The sequence below is a fragment of the Netta rufina genome, assembly GCF_964035555.1.
Source record: "Netta rufina genome assembly, chromosome: 20".
Classification (NCBI taxonomy): Eukaryota; Metazoa; Chordata; class Aves; order Anseriformes; family Anatidae; genus Netta; species Netta rufina.
The window spans coordinates 9,030,720-9,048,803 of NC_140144.1; the positions used below are offsets into that span (position 1 = coordinate 9,030,720).

At 42.9% G+C, this 18,084-nt stretch overlaps 2 protein-coding genes across 3 annotated transcripts in view; one reads left to right on the forward strand and one right to left on the reverse strand.

Annotated features, from left to right (window-relative positions):
- The window catches only part of NUP188 (nucleoporin 188), a 28,276-nt gene extending 14,769 nt beyond the window's left edge, over positions 1 to 13,507 (reverse strand). For both annotated transcript variants that reach the window (XM_084298899.1, XM_084298898.1), the window contains exons 1-22: positions 13,456 to 13,507; positions 11,391 to 11,445; positions 10,717 to 10,790; positions 10,036 to 10,120; positions 9,274 to 9,354; positions 8,767 to 8,811; positions 8,060 to 8,152; positions 7,802 to 7,921; positions 7,173 to 7,384; positions 6,294 to 6,408; positions 5,588 to 5,788; positions 4,755 to 4,844; positions 4,067 to 4,132; positions 3,418 to 3,537; positions 2,800 to 2,926; positions 2,524 to 2,679; positions 2,051 to 2,177; positions 1,356 to 1,443; positions 1,190 to 1,266; positions 887 to 1,001; positions 429 to 549; positions 129 to 195 (exon numbers count right to left, since the gene is read on the reverse strand). In XM_084298899.1, the coding sequence (XP_084155025.1) occupies positions 129 to 195; positions 429 to 549; positions 887 to 1,001; positions 1,190 to 1,266; positions 1,356 to 1,443; positions 2,051 to 2,177; positions 2,524 to 2,679; positions 2,800 to 2,926; positions 3,418 to 3,537; positions 4,067 to 4,132; positions 4,755 to 4,844; positions 5,588 to 5,788; positions 6,294 to 6,408; positions 7,173 to 7,384; positions 7,802 to 7,921; positions 8,060 to 8,152; positions 8,767 to 8,811; positions 9,274 to 9,354; positions 10,036 to 10,120; positions 10,717 to 10,790; positions 11,391 to 11,445; positions 13,456 to 13,481 (2,261 nt within the window). In that variant the 5' untranslated portion in view covers positions 13,482 to 13,507. The remainder of the gene's footprint in view (positions 1 to 128; positions 196 to 428; positions 550 to 886; positions 1,002 to 1,189; positions 1,267 to 1,355; positions 1,444 to 2,050; positions 2,178 to 2,523; positions 2,680 to 2,799; positions 2,927 to 3,417; positions 3,538 to 4,066; positions 4,133 to 4,754; positions 4,845 to 5,587; positions 5,789 to 6,293; positions 6,409 to 7,172; positions 7,385 to 7,801; positions 7,922 to 8,059; positions 8,153 to 8,766; positions 8,812 to 9,273; positions 9,355 to 10,035; positions 10,121 to 10,716; positions 10,791 to 11,390; positions 11,446 to 13,455) is intronic.
- An 83-nt stretch (positions 13,508 to 13,590) lies between these two features.
- DOLK (dolichol kinase) lies at positions 13,591 to 18,060 on the forward strand. The gene is made up of 2 exons (XM_084299076.1): positions 13,591 to 13,615; positions 15,582 to 18,060. The coding sequence occupies exon 2, from the start codon at positions 15,687 to 15,689 to the stop codon at positions 17,256 to 17,258; it is 1,572 nt and encodes a 523-aa protein (XP_084155202.1). The 5' UTR covers positions 13,591 to 13,615; positions 15,582 to 15,686; the 3' UTR covers positions 17,259 to 18,060.
- Positions 18,061 to 18,084: the final 24 nt, after the last annotated feature.

The window sequence follows — 18,084 nt, forward strand, 5'->3', positions numbered from 1 at the left end:
CATTCTACACAAGCATGCCATTTCTCTCCTAGTAACTTATATCCAAAAATTGAAACAAAGATAGTGACACAGCCCTCCTGCACTGTAAGCCAGGCTACTGCAGATCTGAAACCCGTCATGCATCTTACCTACTCCGAGGATCCATTTCAGGGAATAAATTCAGTATAGCATGAATCAACTGCAGAATTAGGCATCCTGAAACAGAGAGAGAGAATGGACTACTCAGTTTTCAGGAAGATCTGTTGCCTAGTCTGTAATATCTCTAAACAAATCGCAGCATCTAGCAATACTGGTAAATGCAGAAAGCAAATCCGAAATGTCTGCTAGCAAAGGTATGATAAAAAGTGGGAAAATTTCACAAATTCTCTCCAATAAGACAGGTGATCCTTTTTAATCTCTTCAACTTCTCCTCTCTCAAATATCCTTACCAATTTTCTCTCTCACTCCATGAGAGTTGTAACGCCATTTGTGGTAATTTGGTAACATCTCCTTCAGGACAAACACAATGCAGGGCACAAGTCCTTGGCTCTGGGTGCTACCAAGTTGTCCCTAGGAGAAACAGAAATGTTAACTTTCCCCTTCTGGTTAAAATAACACGAGATCTTTGGTAGGAAGATAGGTCACGTGTCTTTGAAGCATGAGAAAACCACTGAGCTTGAGGACACAGAATTACCAGCTATTTTTATTCTCTTGTAGATATGATAAATCAAAGCCGTTTTTTGACATAACCACAGGAAGCACAAACTGTAGCATAGCAGGAAGTGTCAACCAGTGATTACTCATACAGACCCATGGCCCAGGGGATGCCAGACACTGCTGTATTTCACTTTCCTATCATAACAGCCTACAGCTGACTTCACAAGAAGGCCACTCCAGAAGCACTCACCCGGACAAGAGTTGTGATCAGGTTCAGGAAGGAGATGGTAACGCTGTACTCCCCTTGAGGCTGTTCTATGCTCATCAACAGGTTTCCATAGCCCCCAGCATTCATCCCCTCTGCACTGTGAAATGAGCACAAAGGTTTGTTGTATGAATAGCAGCATTTTTGACATGAGTGAGAGATGTTGGATGCACAGATTCCACAAACCTCAGATTTCACACCAGCAAAAAGGTCTTACGTTATGAATAGTTCAGGTCAAAAAAAAAAAAAAAAAATAAAAGCTGGGGTTGGGGGGGAGGATGTGAATACCTAATCATGTGATTCATACTGGACACTGGATTGGCAACAAATGGTAAGAACCCCGTATGGTGAAGGTCAGTCCAAACCTGCAAGAGAAAAAAGTAGAGATATTCCCTCTCATTCACATTTACATGTCTACTAGTTCTCAAACCTAGAAAACCCAGAAGATTCTTACCTTGGCTGGCATCCGAGCAGCCAGTACTGTCAAGCAATTGACACAAGATGCAATAACGTCCACAGGGGGAGAGATTACAGTTGTCAGCCTCGAAAAGAGAAATATTATGCATAAAATGCACTGCCATCTGTGAGCTAGCCTATCTACTGCTGCTGTGATTCAAAAAGCATTTCCTTCACTGAAGCACACAAGCACAAAACCTACGCTCTGGTGCAGACACCAGTCTGCACTGTCAGTCTAGACTTGACAGCTCTCCCTCACACCTGAATCAAATCAATTTACTGCAAGAAGCAAGGCTCAGTAGACAGCAGGCTGGCACACTGAACAATGACTATCCAGCAGATTGACTGGGGGGGGATAGTTAATAAGTGTAACTCTTTTATTACCTGGAAGTTACTGCTCTAATTGTATGCTTTATTCCCCTTTTATGTAAGTCTAGTTACCAATAAAAAAGCCTTTAAATGGATAAACTTGTACAACTCATGAAAGTGAAAGAGGGGTCATTCTGCTACATCAAAGCATTCAGCAGTGTGTAGCCAGAACAGTCCTTACTGAACACCTGCCTCGGGGAGTTGAAGCACTGAGATACACTTCTTTCAAATCTTTTGGCAAAATAGCTAATTAACTGTTCTTCCAGCTCACTGTACTACTTCTCAGGTACTCTGCTGTTAGCTCCATGCTGGTCAGTGACTTACCTCTGCAGCAGCATGTAGATTCGCGACGTGATTGGCAGAAGGCAATCTGCTATCGATACATCGGTGCTGATGACTTTATGAACCAGATCAATGATTGGCTTCACCCTCTGGCAATGCTGAATCACATCTGCATAAAGCAAACTAACATCAGAATGCAAAAAGCATACTTACGCAGTAAAGAAACTTAGAATAATGCACATTAATCTTACCACACATCCTTGGGATTGTTCCCCATACCAAAAATCATTTATTTCTTGTATCTCAGCTTTTCTCTCATCTAAAATTCATATAATCTCACTGCAACCTCTTGGCCTTTTGCAGTGAATTATCATAATTTAAACCACACGCAGGTTTCTGGGGTACTACTCCAAGCTCTTCCAGAAGTACTCAGAGCTGCTCAATCCTGCTGTTAACCTCAAGCTGATACCAAAGAACAATTATTTGTTCTCTTTTATACTCCCAGCCTATCTCACCTGCTGTTGAAACAACGTGGAGCAGCATTTCAATCTCACAGGTAAACAGTGTCCAGCTGCTGTACGAATACTCCCATCGTACCAAATAAGCTCGATCATCCAGCATCACTTGGCCCACTGTTCCCTGAGGTATCCGCAGATTTGTCTGACCTAGTCCTAGAGATAGAAGAAGCAAGTGAAATCAAGCCACAAGTTTCCCCACGAGTTAGAAAGCAGGTAAAGAACTAAATTCCTCAAAACACCTGAATAAGAAAAGGTTAAGTGCAGTTTCCTTACCAAGAGGATAGAGGAGCTTTGGAGCCTGTCTTCGCCAAAGTGTGCCATCTTCATGAGAGATCACATCAGGAGGTTTATGCTTGTACAGTTCAATATAAAAGGACATTTTATCCAGGAAACTGTATACCTGCATAGAGAAAGAGCTTAAGCAATATAACCGAAGAGCCAGACCCTCTTAAAAATTAATCAGTGAGGTCATTTCCAGGAATAGGCAAGTTTTCCTTATGTAGACAATAACCTTCTAATATGTCAACCCTACTAAAACATTATATGGTTCACACGTCCAGACAAGTCTGATCTAATGAATCAGAAACTTCTTACAAGTACAATAAAACCCGAAAAATTAGATAGAACTTATCTGATTTTTTAGAATTAATGGCTGAATTTATCTTCAGCCATCAGAGTTGGAGAGTTTACTAAAGGCCAGAAAACAGTACCCTGCAACAGAAAAGGACTTAAAAGGCACCCTGTCCTAGATAACAGACATAAAGCTTTTATCAAAGATTGTAAATGAGATATGTACTTATAGTGGGAAGAGAATCACACAGCATTATCACATAACATGTTATGCCTGTCTTGAAATAAATCATCTCCCAAACACCAGAAGAGATCCTGTACCTTTTTTGCAGTAGATTTATCTGACACAAGGGCCTGGAGCAGCTGAAGGAGAGGAGTAAGAAGATGGGGGAACATCCCACACACACTGTCCAGGATAATGCCCAGACCTGCAGTTGGTTCCTGGTGGTAGAAGCAGCAAACGAATGTCTTATTGTTACAAAGAAATGATAAAACTTTCTCAGTACAGCATAAGGATATAGCTTCTTTAAGTTGTACATTTGACATTAATCATGCACAAAAGTATCACTCCAGTCCTTGTACAGACTAAAGCATGAGGCATTGTGCAAGTAATAAGGCAAGAAGTAAGACTAATGCATTACACATCACCCTATTTCTGTAACAACAACAAAATAAGCATGATGCTTTTGCCAGCAGTTAGTTCAATCTTTGCAATCCCAGCCCTGGTTTAAACTATCACCTATATTAAAACTTGTTCCAGTATCCTTCAAGAGTAAAGCCAAGGATGTACCTAAAAGGCAGGAAAGGGCAAAGGTAAATCAAAGATAGATACAAACAAACACTGGCTCCTCAGGGCCTTCTACAAACGAGCTAACTAAATATGATCAGTCTGTTCTTTTCCTAAAAAGGAATCTTTTATCAGGTTTTTGTTATAAGCAAGGTAAGTCAAAGAAGTTGCCAGCACACTCACCGTCTTCCAGAAGAGCTGAGGAATGCTGGTAGCCGACAAAACTTCACACGCAGCATCAATTATATCCTTCAAAGGAAGAGAGGAAAGAGAAGTTAACTGCTAACTTTACATAGAAGGTTCACATGCCAAACAAATTCTGTCACATCTTTAGAGTTTAAGTTTCCATGCTTACTAGCTAAGATGGAACTAATCCCTCTAGTCAGAACAGAGGGAAACACCCCCCACGCACAAACTCAGACCACATGGAAAGTCTAACACCATGCTCCTTACCAAGGAGTGGACTGCCCAGGACAAACATGCCCACTAAATCTGCAAAAGGCTATATGATGTCTTCTTAAACTTAAAATGTATGTATTGAGTATGAAATAATACATACTACAAGTATGTATTATTATAATAATACATACAAGTATGTATTATTTCCATTGCTTTGCACACAACACATCAACAACTAGTTCCAAATCCACAGGACTTCCAAGGGCAAGATATGCAATGTTTCACTATTAAGCAGTAAACACCTCTGAAGACTGGTTTACACAATGCAAATTTAGCCAGTCTTTTAGATCGATCTAAATCACAAAGTTTGCCATTTCAAATGCAGGATTGAAATTTAACAACAGTAACTTGCATCACTTATGCAAAGTTCTATCAAATTAGATAACAGATGCGATGAGTGTTGGATGCTTACCTGCTGATTGCCCAACGTATGTAACTCCAGTGATGTCAGGACAAAGGAAAGAAGCCCATAAATACACATACAAGCTGTGCTGACAGTACACTGGGAAGAAAGAATACACAAGACCCTTAGAGGAAAGATAATGAATTACAGAGCAGACTGTGTAACAGTGCTTGGTCTCCTTTACAAACTGTGGGCACCTCTGAGTAACTGCCTCTTTTGTACATCCTTGCTGCAGTCAGCAAAGGGGCAACAAAATAGGAAGCAGTCACCACTGAAGCTACACACAGCACAAAATATTTCACTGCTTCTACCATTATCATTAAAAACACCTTCAAAACACAGAGGAAAAAAAAAAAAAAGAAGCATTCAATGTTCAGAGAAATCAGAACGATTTGCTTTCACTGGTGTCTGCCTACAAGGTCATTTATTCTCATACACTGTGTTGTCTCATGAAACTGTATACAGAGAACAGTGCAGACTTAGAGCAGCTAGTACTCAAGACCTACACTGGCAAGTACACCTATGGAGGGAAATCAAAAAATGTGATTAAAGTAGTCTATTCTGTTCAAAGGAGATATAGCTCCTCAACTTACAAAAGTTTCTTTTGTATTATTCTTTTTTAATTATTATTTCATCATAAAAATCTGTTTAGTATCAGTTTGATTTTTACTCTTCACTGAAAGAAGGTGACATGACAAAACGTGCTCTGTTGCATGCTCTGGTTCAAAGCAGATTTAGTTTGCAAGTACATTGGTTCAAAATCATCCACTTCCCAAGACACCTTTACATCATTAGCAGTTAAGAGCCTTTAAGAGCTTACATATATGACTGTAAGAACTCACATTCTTGCCCCCACTGCTCAATGATCGCAGAAGTTTCGTCAGATACTGGAACACATTCAGCTGGATAGCATTGCTGCCCATTCTCCTGATAACGTTAGTTGACTCCTCTGGGTTTATGGTATGACGGAGCAGCGCCCAAGCCAAAAGCACTGGAGCATGATGTGAGACATCTCCCAGCTGCAGCAGCTGACTGTCCATTTCCTGCACAGAGACAAAAGCAACACAAGTGAGATCCTGCGAAAGCAGCTCGTGATCAGCAAGCATGTAGCTGACTGCACCCTTCTGCTAACACTCAGCTTTCTCTTGCAGATAATTATTTCAAATATACAACTGTCCAAATTACACGGTTGCAGTCTTGGTCAGTTTTTGTGTGTGGTTTACTGACTTACAGCTGTTCTAACCTCAGATGTCCTCTGTCCTAAAAGCCCTGATGCTGAAAATCTCTCGTTTCACTCCCATCTCATGGCCTACTTCCCTGTGCACACCTTTATTTAGAGAAAGGCTCAAAATAATCAAGCAAACCTAAGTGGGAAAAGAATTAATCTCTTTCTTATTTGTCCCAAATTGTTACGTGGATGCTAGCTGTTATATTTGGCCAACAAACACAAGAAACTTACAGATGTAATATTTTTAACAGCGCTGCTCGGGTAACCAAAGTAAATTCTATATTGTTAAGCCAAACGGGGTTATTCTGCTACTGCTTTACCTGGTGGATATGTGAATTATTGGCTAATTTGTGCTCCTCTGTCCTATCATCCAAAGCTCGCTCATGGAGGGAGTCAATTTCCATGCCTTCCACCAGAATAAGAGCACTAAAGTAGCTGCAAGTACGAAAGGGAAAAAAAAAAAAAAAAAAAAAAAGTAGGTTAGACACTTTAATTAAGAATTCAGTTTTCAAAAAGACATTCATAAATGGTCAAAGAACAACCTGTAGTTCGCATGGGTTCAGCTGTTCTTTGAAGCAATAAGAAATTAAGATGAAATTAACAGCAGATAATCCAAATTTTGTTTTGAAATGCTAGTATCTGACAGATTAAAATTTTCAACGCCACCATTCCTGGTTGAACAGGAAGTCTCTGAAATTTGAAGATAGCTTTTCCACCTTTGAAACTTTTTATCACTCACCAGGATTTTCATTCCTTCTGGCTGCAGCTTGAGTTACGTCCCACAAAGCAAAACAAAAATGTTATTACCACTCTTTCAAGCAGACCCATGATAGTTTGTGCTGAGGCAACACAGTTAACAGCACAGGGCTAACCTCTGCCTCCGAGCACAGGATTGTAAAGATGCAGTTTCACTTTAATACTAGACTATTTAAGAACAAATGGCACTGTCTTCACTGCCATTCACACCAGAGACAGCTAGCTTAAAGCTAGTATATGGATGCCTCTCTATTGTGCAATCACACTTATTTTGCCACAAACTTCCAATGTGACCAGAAAATATATTTCACCTTCATCACAAATAGCTTAGCTTGAAATAGTCATGATTTTAAGAGGTAACAGAAAGAATTATAAAATATTTTTTTTTTTACTGAGGAGAATTGTTTTGTTCTGCACTCACTTGACAAATACACTTCACTTACCCGATACGATCCACCAGGTGATCCATGCTCTCATCTACCAAGTGTCTGTTGGTTTGTCTAGTGCCAAACCCCTGTTCTTTGAACATCTTTGCAAATTCGAGAAGCTCATCTGATGCCATTTCAAAGTATGCATAGTAGAGGAAGATGACTTCCAGTAGCATGGACTGCTCACGGAGGCATTGCACAAACCAACGAGAAACCTGACGCTCTGTCTGCACAAGGAGAAGTCCTATTGTCACACACAAAGCTCACTGACTGGTCAAAGCAATTCGAAACCAAGACAGGTTGAAGCATTTCAAAGTTTGCACAGTCAATGTTTTGCACCAACTGCAAGAAAAGCCACTATAAATGCAGAGTTTACTGATGCAAAGAGATTGTAAAGAGCTGCATGGAAATGGATCTGCAGGCCTAGTGCTGTCAACACATTTCTTACAACGAAGAATACGCTTCAAACAACTCACTTTGTTTCTGAGCAAAAGTGTGTTCTGCTAAGGAGAAAACATTTTTTCTATTTCTTGGACCAAGAGAACCATCCGTTCTAACTGCATCTGCACATACACATTTTCCAATACTTTCTATACCAGGAAAGACTTTGTAAGTTTATTAAAGAATAGTATGAAAAAAAATACCATGAGATTTCCATGTGTTTCCCATGTAGGAGCTTCTGCTTTGTACAGTTCTTCATATTTTTTCCGGTAATTAGGAATTAGTTCCTTTTCCAACTTTTCAACACACTGGAAGTACTGCGCCTTAAACAAATAAAGAAATCAACTTTCCACATGCACATCTACGTGCTTTTTACAATCTCAGGTGGACAACTTCTATGCAACTTAAGTATTTAGCCTATTTCAATGACATCATATCCAGGAAAAGGTTCCTGTACTCACTGTGTAAGGGTGCCTCTCATCCTGAAAATAAGTGAGTAGATGGAGGACACAGCGCAGAATACACATCCTCTCTTCATAATAATAGTCAGCAAGCTGTGAATACAGAACGTCACCAATATCAGTGTGGTATTGTGTCCACCTCCCATTCACCTTCCTGCCCCATACACAGCCAAGGCCCTCAACACCAGAACACGTAGGGCTCAAACACTACTAGAGACGGAGTTTCAACTAAGCAGTTTTAAGTTATCTGAAAAAAAATACTTAATTAACTTTACAGAATTCAATAAAACATGCCCCTAGGGACGTGTCTATAATTACACTGCTAACTGAGAAAACTCAGGAAAGGAATGCAAAAAGATACAGAGGTCACCTCCCATTCTTAATCTTCAGTAATCTCTACCAGCTGTGATCATCACTCTCTATTTCGGAGTTGACACTTCAGACAGCAACACATAAGCCTACAAGCTTTGGAAAATGCAGGAGCATACATCTGACCAGCTAAATTCCCTGACATTAAGCCTACAATTTCCTTTCCACAGCAACTATTAACACTGCTCAAATATATGTATGTCCATCCCTATTTCAGAAGAATCTTCTAAAATTTGTTCGTTATATGAGGGAATACTTCAATCATTCCAAGGTTTCTGAATCCATAAAAATGAAGTTGGTTCTCAGATCAATAGAAAACACAAACGGAAGTGACTAACCTTCAGCATCAGAGCCTGACTCTGCCTTTCATCCTGAAGAACTGTCTAAAGCAAACCACAACAAAAGAAACAATTATTTACCGCAGAAATATCGACTGACAAAATATTCATGCAAAAAAAGACTGAAAGAAATGAGAGAATTTTTCTGTTTCTTTTGGAAAGACAGATTCCAAAAGTACTAAGTCAAAACATTCATTAATAACTATCTATTTGTTCATCTCCACTCGCTCTCTTTCACAAATCTGTAGCTTTGCTGTATTCCTGAGACAAAGAAGCTGAATCCCTGCAGAGAGATTCAAGCAGGAAGAGCTACCAGAATGTTAAGCTTGGATATCTGCTATCACATTTCCGTAAAGAGGCACATGAGCATTGCAGGTTCAGAGAAGAACAACTACAAAGTCATTTCCAAGTCAGAACTTGGGCTTGCATGTGACCATAATTCGTCAGCAAATTACTGGTACTAAGGAGAGATGCAGAGTGAATAGAAAATACATGGGAGCTATGGACCTTCAGGGAGTCTCTTGTTCCTCTGTAATCTTCTTGAAGATAACACTGTAACAACTGCACACTCTGCTCTTCATCCAAACCCTGAAAAAAAGAGAAATGCTCTGAAGTGAGTAAAAGGCCACTGAATTAATTTGACAAAGACTCTCTCCAAATACTCAGGCAGCCTTTCCTCTTCAGAATAAATAATTTCCCAAATACACCAATAGAAATCTTTTTACTTTTCGGGATGACATTTGTTTAAGTTAGCAATTCCATTTAAAGCAAAATACGTAAGTTTTGATGTCATTTAGATGTAGCCAGATTAACTTCAGTGAAAGGAGCACGACACATTTAAATAAAGGTACAGCCACCAGTCACCTATTTTCTGGCTTGAAGGAACATAATCTTGCAGCAAACAGACATATTTTCAATCATAGCAGCTACTTTAAGGGACATCAGTTTTAGCTGAGCAGTCTCAGATAGCTTGAAAGAACACAAGACCAGATGAGAGTGACTGTTTTTGAAAAGCTGAAACCCCTTTCTGGCAGGAGGGTTCGTTAACCAGGAAAATTGAAGCAATTCAGGGCCACCAACAGCTTTAAAAAATGTTCACCTAGAGCTCCTATGGGTACTTGTAACATCCTTTAGATTATTTTTAACTGAGAGAAACTTAAGTTTGCCTCTAGTCAACATCGCAAAGCTTACTGAAATAACAGAATCCCAATAACAATGCAATCCAAGTGCAGGAATAAAAAAAAAAATCAGCATAGCATCTTCACTCACCAAAAACTTGCTGACCCTCAGACCCAGTTCTTTTAGTGGAGCAGCTACATCTTTATCAGCTTTTATTTTTTCTGCTGAAGTTGTACTAAAGAAAAAAAGAAGTTTTCATTGCTAAAAATGGAGCAACACCAAGGAATGAGCAGAAGAGACTTAATTTCAAAGCTCTCAATTTTATCAGTTTGAACTTGACATTTCTTTTCCCTCTCAGTGGCCTTTCAGTGCTTCATACAGCACTATTCAGTAATCTTCCTACCAGATAACACTCAACATTGTTCGCTACCTTATTAATACAATAAACACAGGCTATATTCATTCTACCTTTTCCAGTGAGAGAGTCTGGTTATCTTTCCTGCATGACTAAGTGTCAAGAGGAGTAAATTCTCTGCAGGCTGCACGCTTGTACTTGATTACTGCAACCCAACAGAGGCAAGGGTTAAGAGCTACTTAACATTGGTAATGAGAGCAGAAACTGCTGTTACTTCTTTCTGATCTTTATTTCATGCCCCAAAATGTTATTTGGATTAAGCACTTTCTACTGTTCTTCCTCTCCAGAAATCTCAAGTCAGACAATAGAGTTAAAATCTGTTTTTATGTAATTAGAGAGAAATATTCAACATGTTGTCAACTTATTAGTAGATCCCATTTTAAAGGTTAATTTCTAAAATCAGGCAATTACCATACCTTGGAGGTTTGTAGTATGAAAGTCCCTCTAAAAACCTCTGCCAGTGCTTGTTCAGTTCTGCCGCAATCTGTGCCTGAAAAGAGAACCAAATACTACTGAACAGACTCCTCAACATCCACCATTGAGTATCAGATTTGTTTAATTTGAGTGAAGCAAAGACATTCCACCACCAAAACCAGATAAAAAACACAAGGCAAACAACAACAGCATCTATGATTCAGACTGATTCAAGGTGTATATTGCATGAGAAAGCTTGCTGCCTTGCCTAATATTGGGAAGGGAGAGGAAAGGAGGCAACGGACTAGGTTCAGATACGTTTGCATTTCCAACCTCTCGGCACATTCTTGAAAGCACGGGCTCCATCCCAGAAAATAAGGAAGCAGGCTGTACCACTCATGAATACCCCAGACCAGTCAGTCTAGAAAGTAGCACTTGTGTCCACTCCAGAAAGGGCACCAGCTTTTCACATACACCCTTCCAGGCAGCAGTTCATGAAGCAGCTATAAACAAGGAGTGGAAGAATAAACAAGTAGCGGGGAAAGAACAACAAAAATCCCACCAAGGAAAAGGGAAAAGCAGCAAAATTCATATTCAAACAGATGTACAAATGATGTATTTGTCCATGGAGTCCATTCAGTGACAGGCAAACCTGCTTAGCAAGACATGGACTTACTGGTTCTCTTAAAGCTGATCTGCCGAGGAGAATTGTCCACAATTCTCTGCTGCTCCTGTAAAAAAAAAAAAAAAAAGTGAAGAGTGCTTTAATAATGAACACCAATTCAGGCTTCAATTTACTGCACACCTTTTCAAACTTGCAGTTATTTTGGAGATCACAATGCAAAATAAGCTATAAGAAAAAATAATTAAAGGACACCAGTGTTTAGCAGAGCAATTTCAGATGTGCTGGAAGAACCCAGGAAAGCCCAAAAGAGTGACTGCTGATATAACAAAACTTGTAAACTCATATCAAAGAAGTATCCTATTTCTATCAGCTTATCTGCTCAGTCTGATCTTGCTACTTCTATGTTTGGGGGTTATAATAAACCCAATTACAGAACAATTTTACTCAGTTTCATTTGATGCCACACTCCAAACAAATCCTTCTTTAACACTTTCCACCTTCATGCAAAGTGGAATATGAAACTGGGTGAAGTGAAAGAATGCAACACTTTTCCATAGGGCAGAACATTTGCCTCTGCTCTTCAAAATATTTATCCTGAGCTCGTTGTTTCTTCCTGCTTGCTGTGAAATGTGTAGAAAAACCAATCTGCTAAAACGTAAAGATCAAATCTGCTCCTTAGCACATGCATCTAGGAAGATTAGTCTCCCTACAACAGCCCTGCAAAGGATGCTTGCCAACAGGAGCAGTTCAGGAACTGAGCAAGCTGATGATTTCTAGCAGTGTAATACAAACCAGGAGTCAAACGCCACAATTCCCCACGCAAAGCCTGTCTAGGAAAGCAAGCACACTCATTAACTCGTCTTTAGATTGGCAGCACTGAATCAACTGCCTGTGGCAGCGTAAGTCACCTGGCACTTCTGACACACGGTGCCATTTCAGCGGCTTATAAAACCTATCATTTTTATTACACCTGTCAACATAATTTCTTCCCTCAAACTCCTAGTCACTGCGGGAGAGCTACGGGATCTCTCCTGACCTAGGCAGCAACCAGCTGTGGGTGCAGCCTCCCCGGCACACCTGGAGCACTGGAAAGCCACTGAATTTTACCAAAAAATCACTTTCCAGGACAGAGCAGCAGCCTAGAGGAGCCAGCCCTGCTCCTTGCCCTTCCTTCCTAACCCGGGGTTACAGCAAACCAGTGCTCCTTGCCAGTTCGTTAACTGGGCTCCGAGGCAGCCGGGGAAGGGCAGCTCTGCACGTGAGGTAACAGCGGTGTTCTTGTCCCGTTAGGAGGCATTATTTTAATAAAAAATTAAGCATTTAGGAACAAACAAGTCTAAAACGCCACAATAATTGTCAAAAAGCAAACAAAGGCGCTACCATAAAGCCATCACTGAAGCAGGGGGTCATCAAATAGCCTCCTTTACACACCTCCCACACCACTTTTATCTAAGTTTTACGGTCGCAGCTCTCCAAGAAGGGAGAAGCCGAGTCCTGAGCTCTATGCTCTCCGTGAGGACTGCTCTGTATGGACACCTGACAGAGCCCCAAAGCTTTTGAACAGCGGTGCCACTTTAGCGCTCCATTTTTCATGGTACCACAGGGCAGAAGAACCACGAAACACGAAAAATATACATCCCGGGTAACACCCGCTGCCTATTTTGGACAATCAAGCCTCAATCCACAGAAAGCTTTGGCGTTGGAGCCGAAGCCGCCCATGAGGGATCCCCTCAGCGACCCCCCCCCCCCCCCCAGGCACCTCAGCCCCCGCTCCCTCAGGGGGCTCCTGAGGCGAGGGGCTGGGGGCGGGGCCATGCTGCAGGGGGCGGGGCCAAGCCACACATTTAGAGGCGGGGCCAGGCAGCGGGGGCGTGGCCTCACCGCCCTCTAAGGGCGTGTCCATGCAGCGGGGGGCGTGGCCATGCCTCAAAAGGGGCGTGGCCAAGCCGGCGCGGGCCCCGCGCCCGTTAACCCTCCCCTCCCCGCTCCCCCCCCCCTTCCCTTCTCCGCCGCGCTCCCCCCCCCTCGCCCCCTCCCCCCGCGGCGAGCGCGCGCAGCCCCGGCTCCCTCCCCCCCGCCCCCTCCCGTTCCCGCCGCCGCCGCCGCGTCCCCGCACCTCGCGCCCAGCCCGCCCGCCGCCATCTTCGCTCCCCTCTCACGTGACCCGCCGCGCGCCGCGCTCTCCCCCGCCGGCATCACGTGGTGCTGAAGGGGGGAGGGGGGGGGCTCCTCGGTCATGTGACAACGGCGGCGCCAAGATGGCGGCGGGCGGCCCGGTGGGTGCGGAGCTCCGCGGAGGGACCCGGGGATGGGAGGGGGTGGGGGGGGTGGGGGGGGGTGAGGGGGTTCCCGGCCCCGCGGGGACACGCGGAGAGCTCCGGGGAACAAAGGGAGGAGGCTGGGGAGGGGGATTGGGTGTTTGGGGAGCTGCCCCGCGCTGTTGCTGTGCCCCGTTGCCCTCAGCGTAAGGAATTTTTGCCTCGTATCCCGTCTAAATCACCCCACGGCCTGCCTCGTAAATAATTCCTTCGTTATCTCGCATCTAAACCTCCCCTCCGCCCTCATCATCAATGATTTCTTCCGGGCACCCAACCCAAACCTCCCCACCGCCCTCATCATAACGGATTTCTCCGCTATACCCCATCCAAACCTCCCCTCCACCCTCACCATGATTAATTTGCCCTCTATCCCGTCCAAATCTCCCCTCTTTCAGCTCAAAGCCCTTGCCCCGTGTGCTGTCACCACGTTCCCCGAGGAGGAGCCCCCCAGCAGGTTCCTCACAGCCCCCGTGAGGCACAGGAGGTGCCCGGGGGGGGGCCGCAGCAGGCCCAGAGGCTGCTCGGGGGGGAACTGCCTCAAAAAGGGCACCCGGGGGCCTTCAGGAGCTGCTGCGATAGAACAGAAGGTCAGGTCGGCATTTCAGCTGCTGAAATTCTTCCTGGTCCTGTGGCCCAGCTGGCAGGCTGCACCGTGTTGTTCCTGGTGCAAACGCAGTGCTGCAGCCTTAAACTTGCCAGGCAAAGTGCAAGAACTTTCCCAGTCTCTGGCCAGCATGCATTATTTGCCCTCCCTCTTCTCAGACACCTGTTGAGTTTCCCCTTCCCATGCCCAGAAACTTAAGGGGTCCCAAAATCATTACTGGTATTAGGCAGACATTGCCCACGCAAGATCTTTTTTGTTATCTCCATGGTTAATTCTTTTCCTGTTCTATCAAAAAAATAAATGGCAAAAAGATCACACTTGGCCTGATTTAGCTGTTTAGCAACAGGACATATAACGTAGGTGGTTGGCAGTCAAGTATTTCAGGCTCTACAGATGCCAAAAAGCAATCTAAAAAAATGTTTTCAATATGAGGTCATAAAGAAAACTCTCCAGATGCACAGTGCAAGGGACTTTGGCAGTACAAGTGTTGATAGAAACCCATTAATATTCCTGCTAAGATCTCTGAATGAAAAACAGGATTTAAAATAAAGTGATAGCCTTCCATATAAAGTGATAGGATGTGATGAATGCACTCTCACGGCTACAGGCAAGACGATTTGGTTGATTTTTCTGTGCCAGGCTCTCCAATTGAGCTTATTTTGACAATTCTGATAATAGATCAAAATCAGGTCAAGTACACCACTTGACTTTTTTTTCTCTCAATGATTGTTTTTTTCCTTTGCCACTTCTGTTGTAAACACTACATAGCATTATAAAACCACTCTTGCTGTAGGGGAAGTGTTCAATCATTACACCAAGTAAAGAGAAAGAGGTGGGGGGAAGCAGGTTGCACAGCAGGGAATTAGAGAGGAATATTTAGTAAAAGGAGAAGGATTCTGTAAAACTGCAGTGAAAACAGCATACGAAAATAAGTTCTAAAATTACCTTTAAGCTATTTTACATCAACTGTATTTCCAATTTACACTGTCACATTGAATCCTTCTGGGAATAGATATGGCTTGTGTGCTTCATATTTCAATTCAGGCACAATATAAAGTATTTTCTGTTGCAGTGTAGCTGAATAACACTGTATCAAGTGGTTTGCTTCACCACTGCAGACTGATGTCTTGGATTCTCACATGGAGATAACGATTTTGACTAATCCCTTATCGCTGTGGTTTTATTGGCTTTATTCACCTGTCTTGGCATTAATAGTTGGCACATAACTATCAGCTTAAATTGAGCTTAAAAATAAGACAGCTGCACAGAAGCTTTAGCTCTTCTATCATTCACTTTAATTGCTTGTTTGTTTTTTAATAGGAATTGCAGTAGCATGAAAGGGAATTCTGTCTGGTGGACCACTACTGAGAATATCAGGACCCGCAAGAAGCATCCTGAAACCCCAAGCCACACTGGACTGGAATCATGTTAAACAAGCCTGTGCTGGTGGAATCGCTGATCGTGTTCACCATCGTGCTGTGCGTGCACGCGGTGGTGTGGGACCGCTACTCCTGGTGCTCTGTAGCTCTTGCCATCCAGGCTTTTTATGTCCAGTTCAAATGGGACCGGCTGCTGCAGCTGGGGGGGGCCGTCTTCCAGTTCCGCGCAGCAGCGAACAGCGGCCTCCTGCCAGCCAGCATGGTCATCCCCTTGCTGGGGGTAACGATGAAGGAGAGGTGCAAGGCTGCTGGCATTGTGTACTTTGAACGTTTTGGCATAGTCGTAGCTTCCACGGGCATGTTGGTTGCTCTCTTTTTGTCTGTAATAGCGGTGGGCATCACAAAACCCGTGCCCACCAACACTTGCATACTCACCGGTGTTGCTGGCAGTATAATTATCTATACCATGAAGCACTCTTTGACTGTTTCAGAAGTGATAGAGGTCCTAGAAGTGCTGCTCATTTTTGTCTACCTCAGCATGATCTTGCTTTACTTGTTGCCTCGGTGTTTTACCCCTGGAGAAGCATTGCTAGTGCTTGGAGGTGTAAGTTTTGTTCTCAATCAGCTCATCAAACGCTCGCTGAATGTCGTTGAGGGCAGAGGTGAGCCCATAGACTTCTTCCTTCTGGTGGCGGTTATCGGAGTTATTCTTCTTGGGCTTTTCTTCACTGTTCTCTTCATTTTCATGGATTCGGGTACGTGGATCTCCTCCATGTTTTTCCACATGATGACAGCAGTGCTAGGCTTAGGGGTCATCATGCCTTGGCTTTACCGACTGATCCAGAGGAACCCTTTGTTCTGGCTACTCCAGTTTTTATTTCAGACACAGACAAGAGTTTACCTTCTTGTATTTTGGACCTTTTTGGCTGCTTCAGCGTGCGGCATAGTTTTCTACCAGAACGCTAAGAGATCATCTGAATCTAAAAAGCACCAGGCCTCAACTATAACCAGGAAATATTTCCATTTCATTGTTGTAGCTACTTATGTTCCTGGACTGATTTATGACCGCCAGCTTCTCTATGTTGCTGCAGTCCTGTGTCTGGCAGTGTTCATATTCTTAGAGTACATCCGGTACTTCAGGATCAAACCATTTGGCCAAACTCTTCGGCATTTGCTGTCTCTCTTCTTGGATGAAAGAGACAGCGGACCTCTAATCTTGACTCATATTTATCTTCTTCTTGGCATGTCCCTCCCAGTGTGGTTGTTTCCTAGATCTTGTGCTCCTAAAGGCAGCTTGTCTGGGGCAGGAGCATTGGTTCCCTACGCCGGGGTGCTAGCAGTAGGGGTAGGAGACACCATTGCCTCTGTTTTCGGCAGTACCATGGGAGAAATCAAATGGCCAGGAACAAAGAAGACCTTTGAAGGGACAATGACAGCTATTTTTGCTCAGATCATTGCTGTGGCTCTTATTCTGATCTTTGACAGCAACGTGAATCTGAACTCCAGCTATGCCTGGATTCTGGCATCTGTGAGCTTAGTTTCCCTTTTGGAAGCTTATACTACCCAAATCGATAACCTGCTGTTGCCTCTCTACCTCCAGATAATGTTCATGGCTTAGAAGCACTTCCAGGAACAGAGATTTCTCCAGTTCTAGAGAAAAGTGGAAATAGAACATGCACTAGAGATGAAAGCCACTCTAAACATTGGTTTTGGTACAGCAGCTAAAATTGTTAAAAACAAATGGAAAATTTGTTTTCCAAAACAAATGGCTACTTAAAATAAAAGTTTTGGTTTGGTCTCTTTTTTTTTTCCTAGTTTAAAACAGCATGAGTTGCTCTTTGGCCTCACAAGAACCCACCCCTGACTGATAAATTGGATTATTAAATAAAAATGATCTTTTTAAGTCTCTTCTGGGTGCCCGGAAGCAGAGGAAGAAGAGGTAAGTTAATTACAGAAGGGAGATTGTGCCACCTCTGTACTGCATCACAGCTAGAACTTGTCATACTGTACTGAATGCTGTCATCTTGTACTGCTGCATATGTGAAGTCACTCCTGTATAAGCACAGTTTAAGCATGTTTTGTGAGGGTCACCGCTCTCTACTTAGAGTGAACATGACTGTCCAGCTGTATCCAGTCACTATCAGCTGAGCCCTGTTAATGCACTGCATGAACACGACTTCAGATAGAGGAGTTACAGAGCTAACTTTATCAGAGGGGTTGAGAATGTAAGAAAGAGACTGTTCATTCCAAGCAGTGCTAACACAAGGGTTATAGTTTCAGGCCTGGATATTTCCACAAGAAAAACGTTTCTCAAGCTTTTAATCTCTATTAAACATTATTTCAAATAATTTAGAGTGAAGAAAAAATAAGCAAGCTCATAAGAAAAAAATTACACACTAACTGTGAACGCAGGAGGTCTGTTGAAGTCAATAAACGTCTCTCAT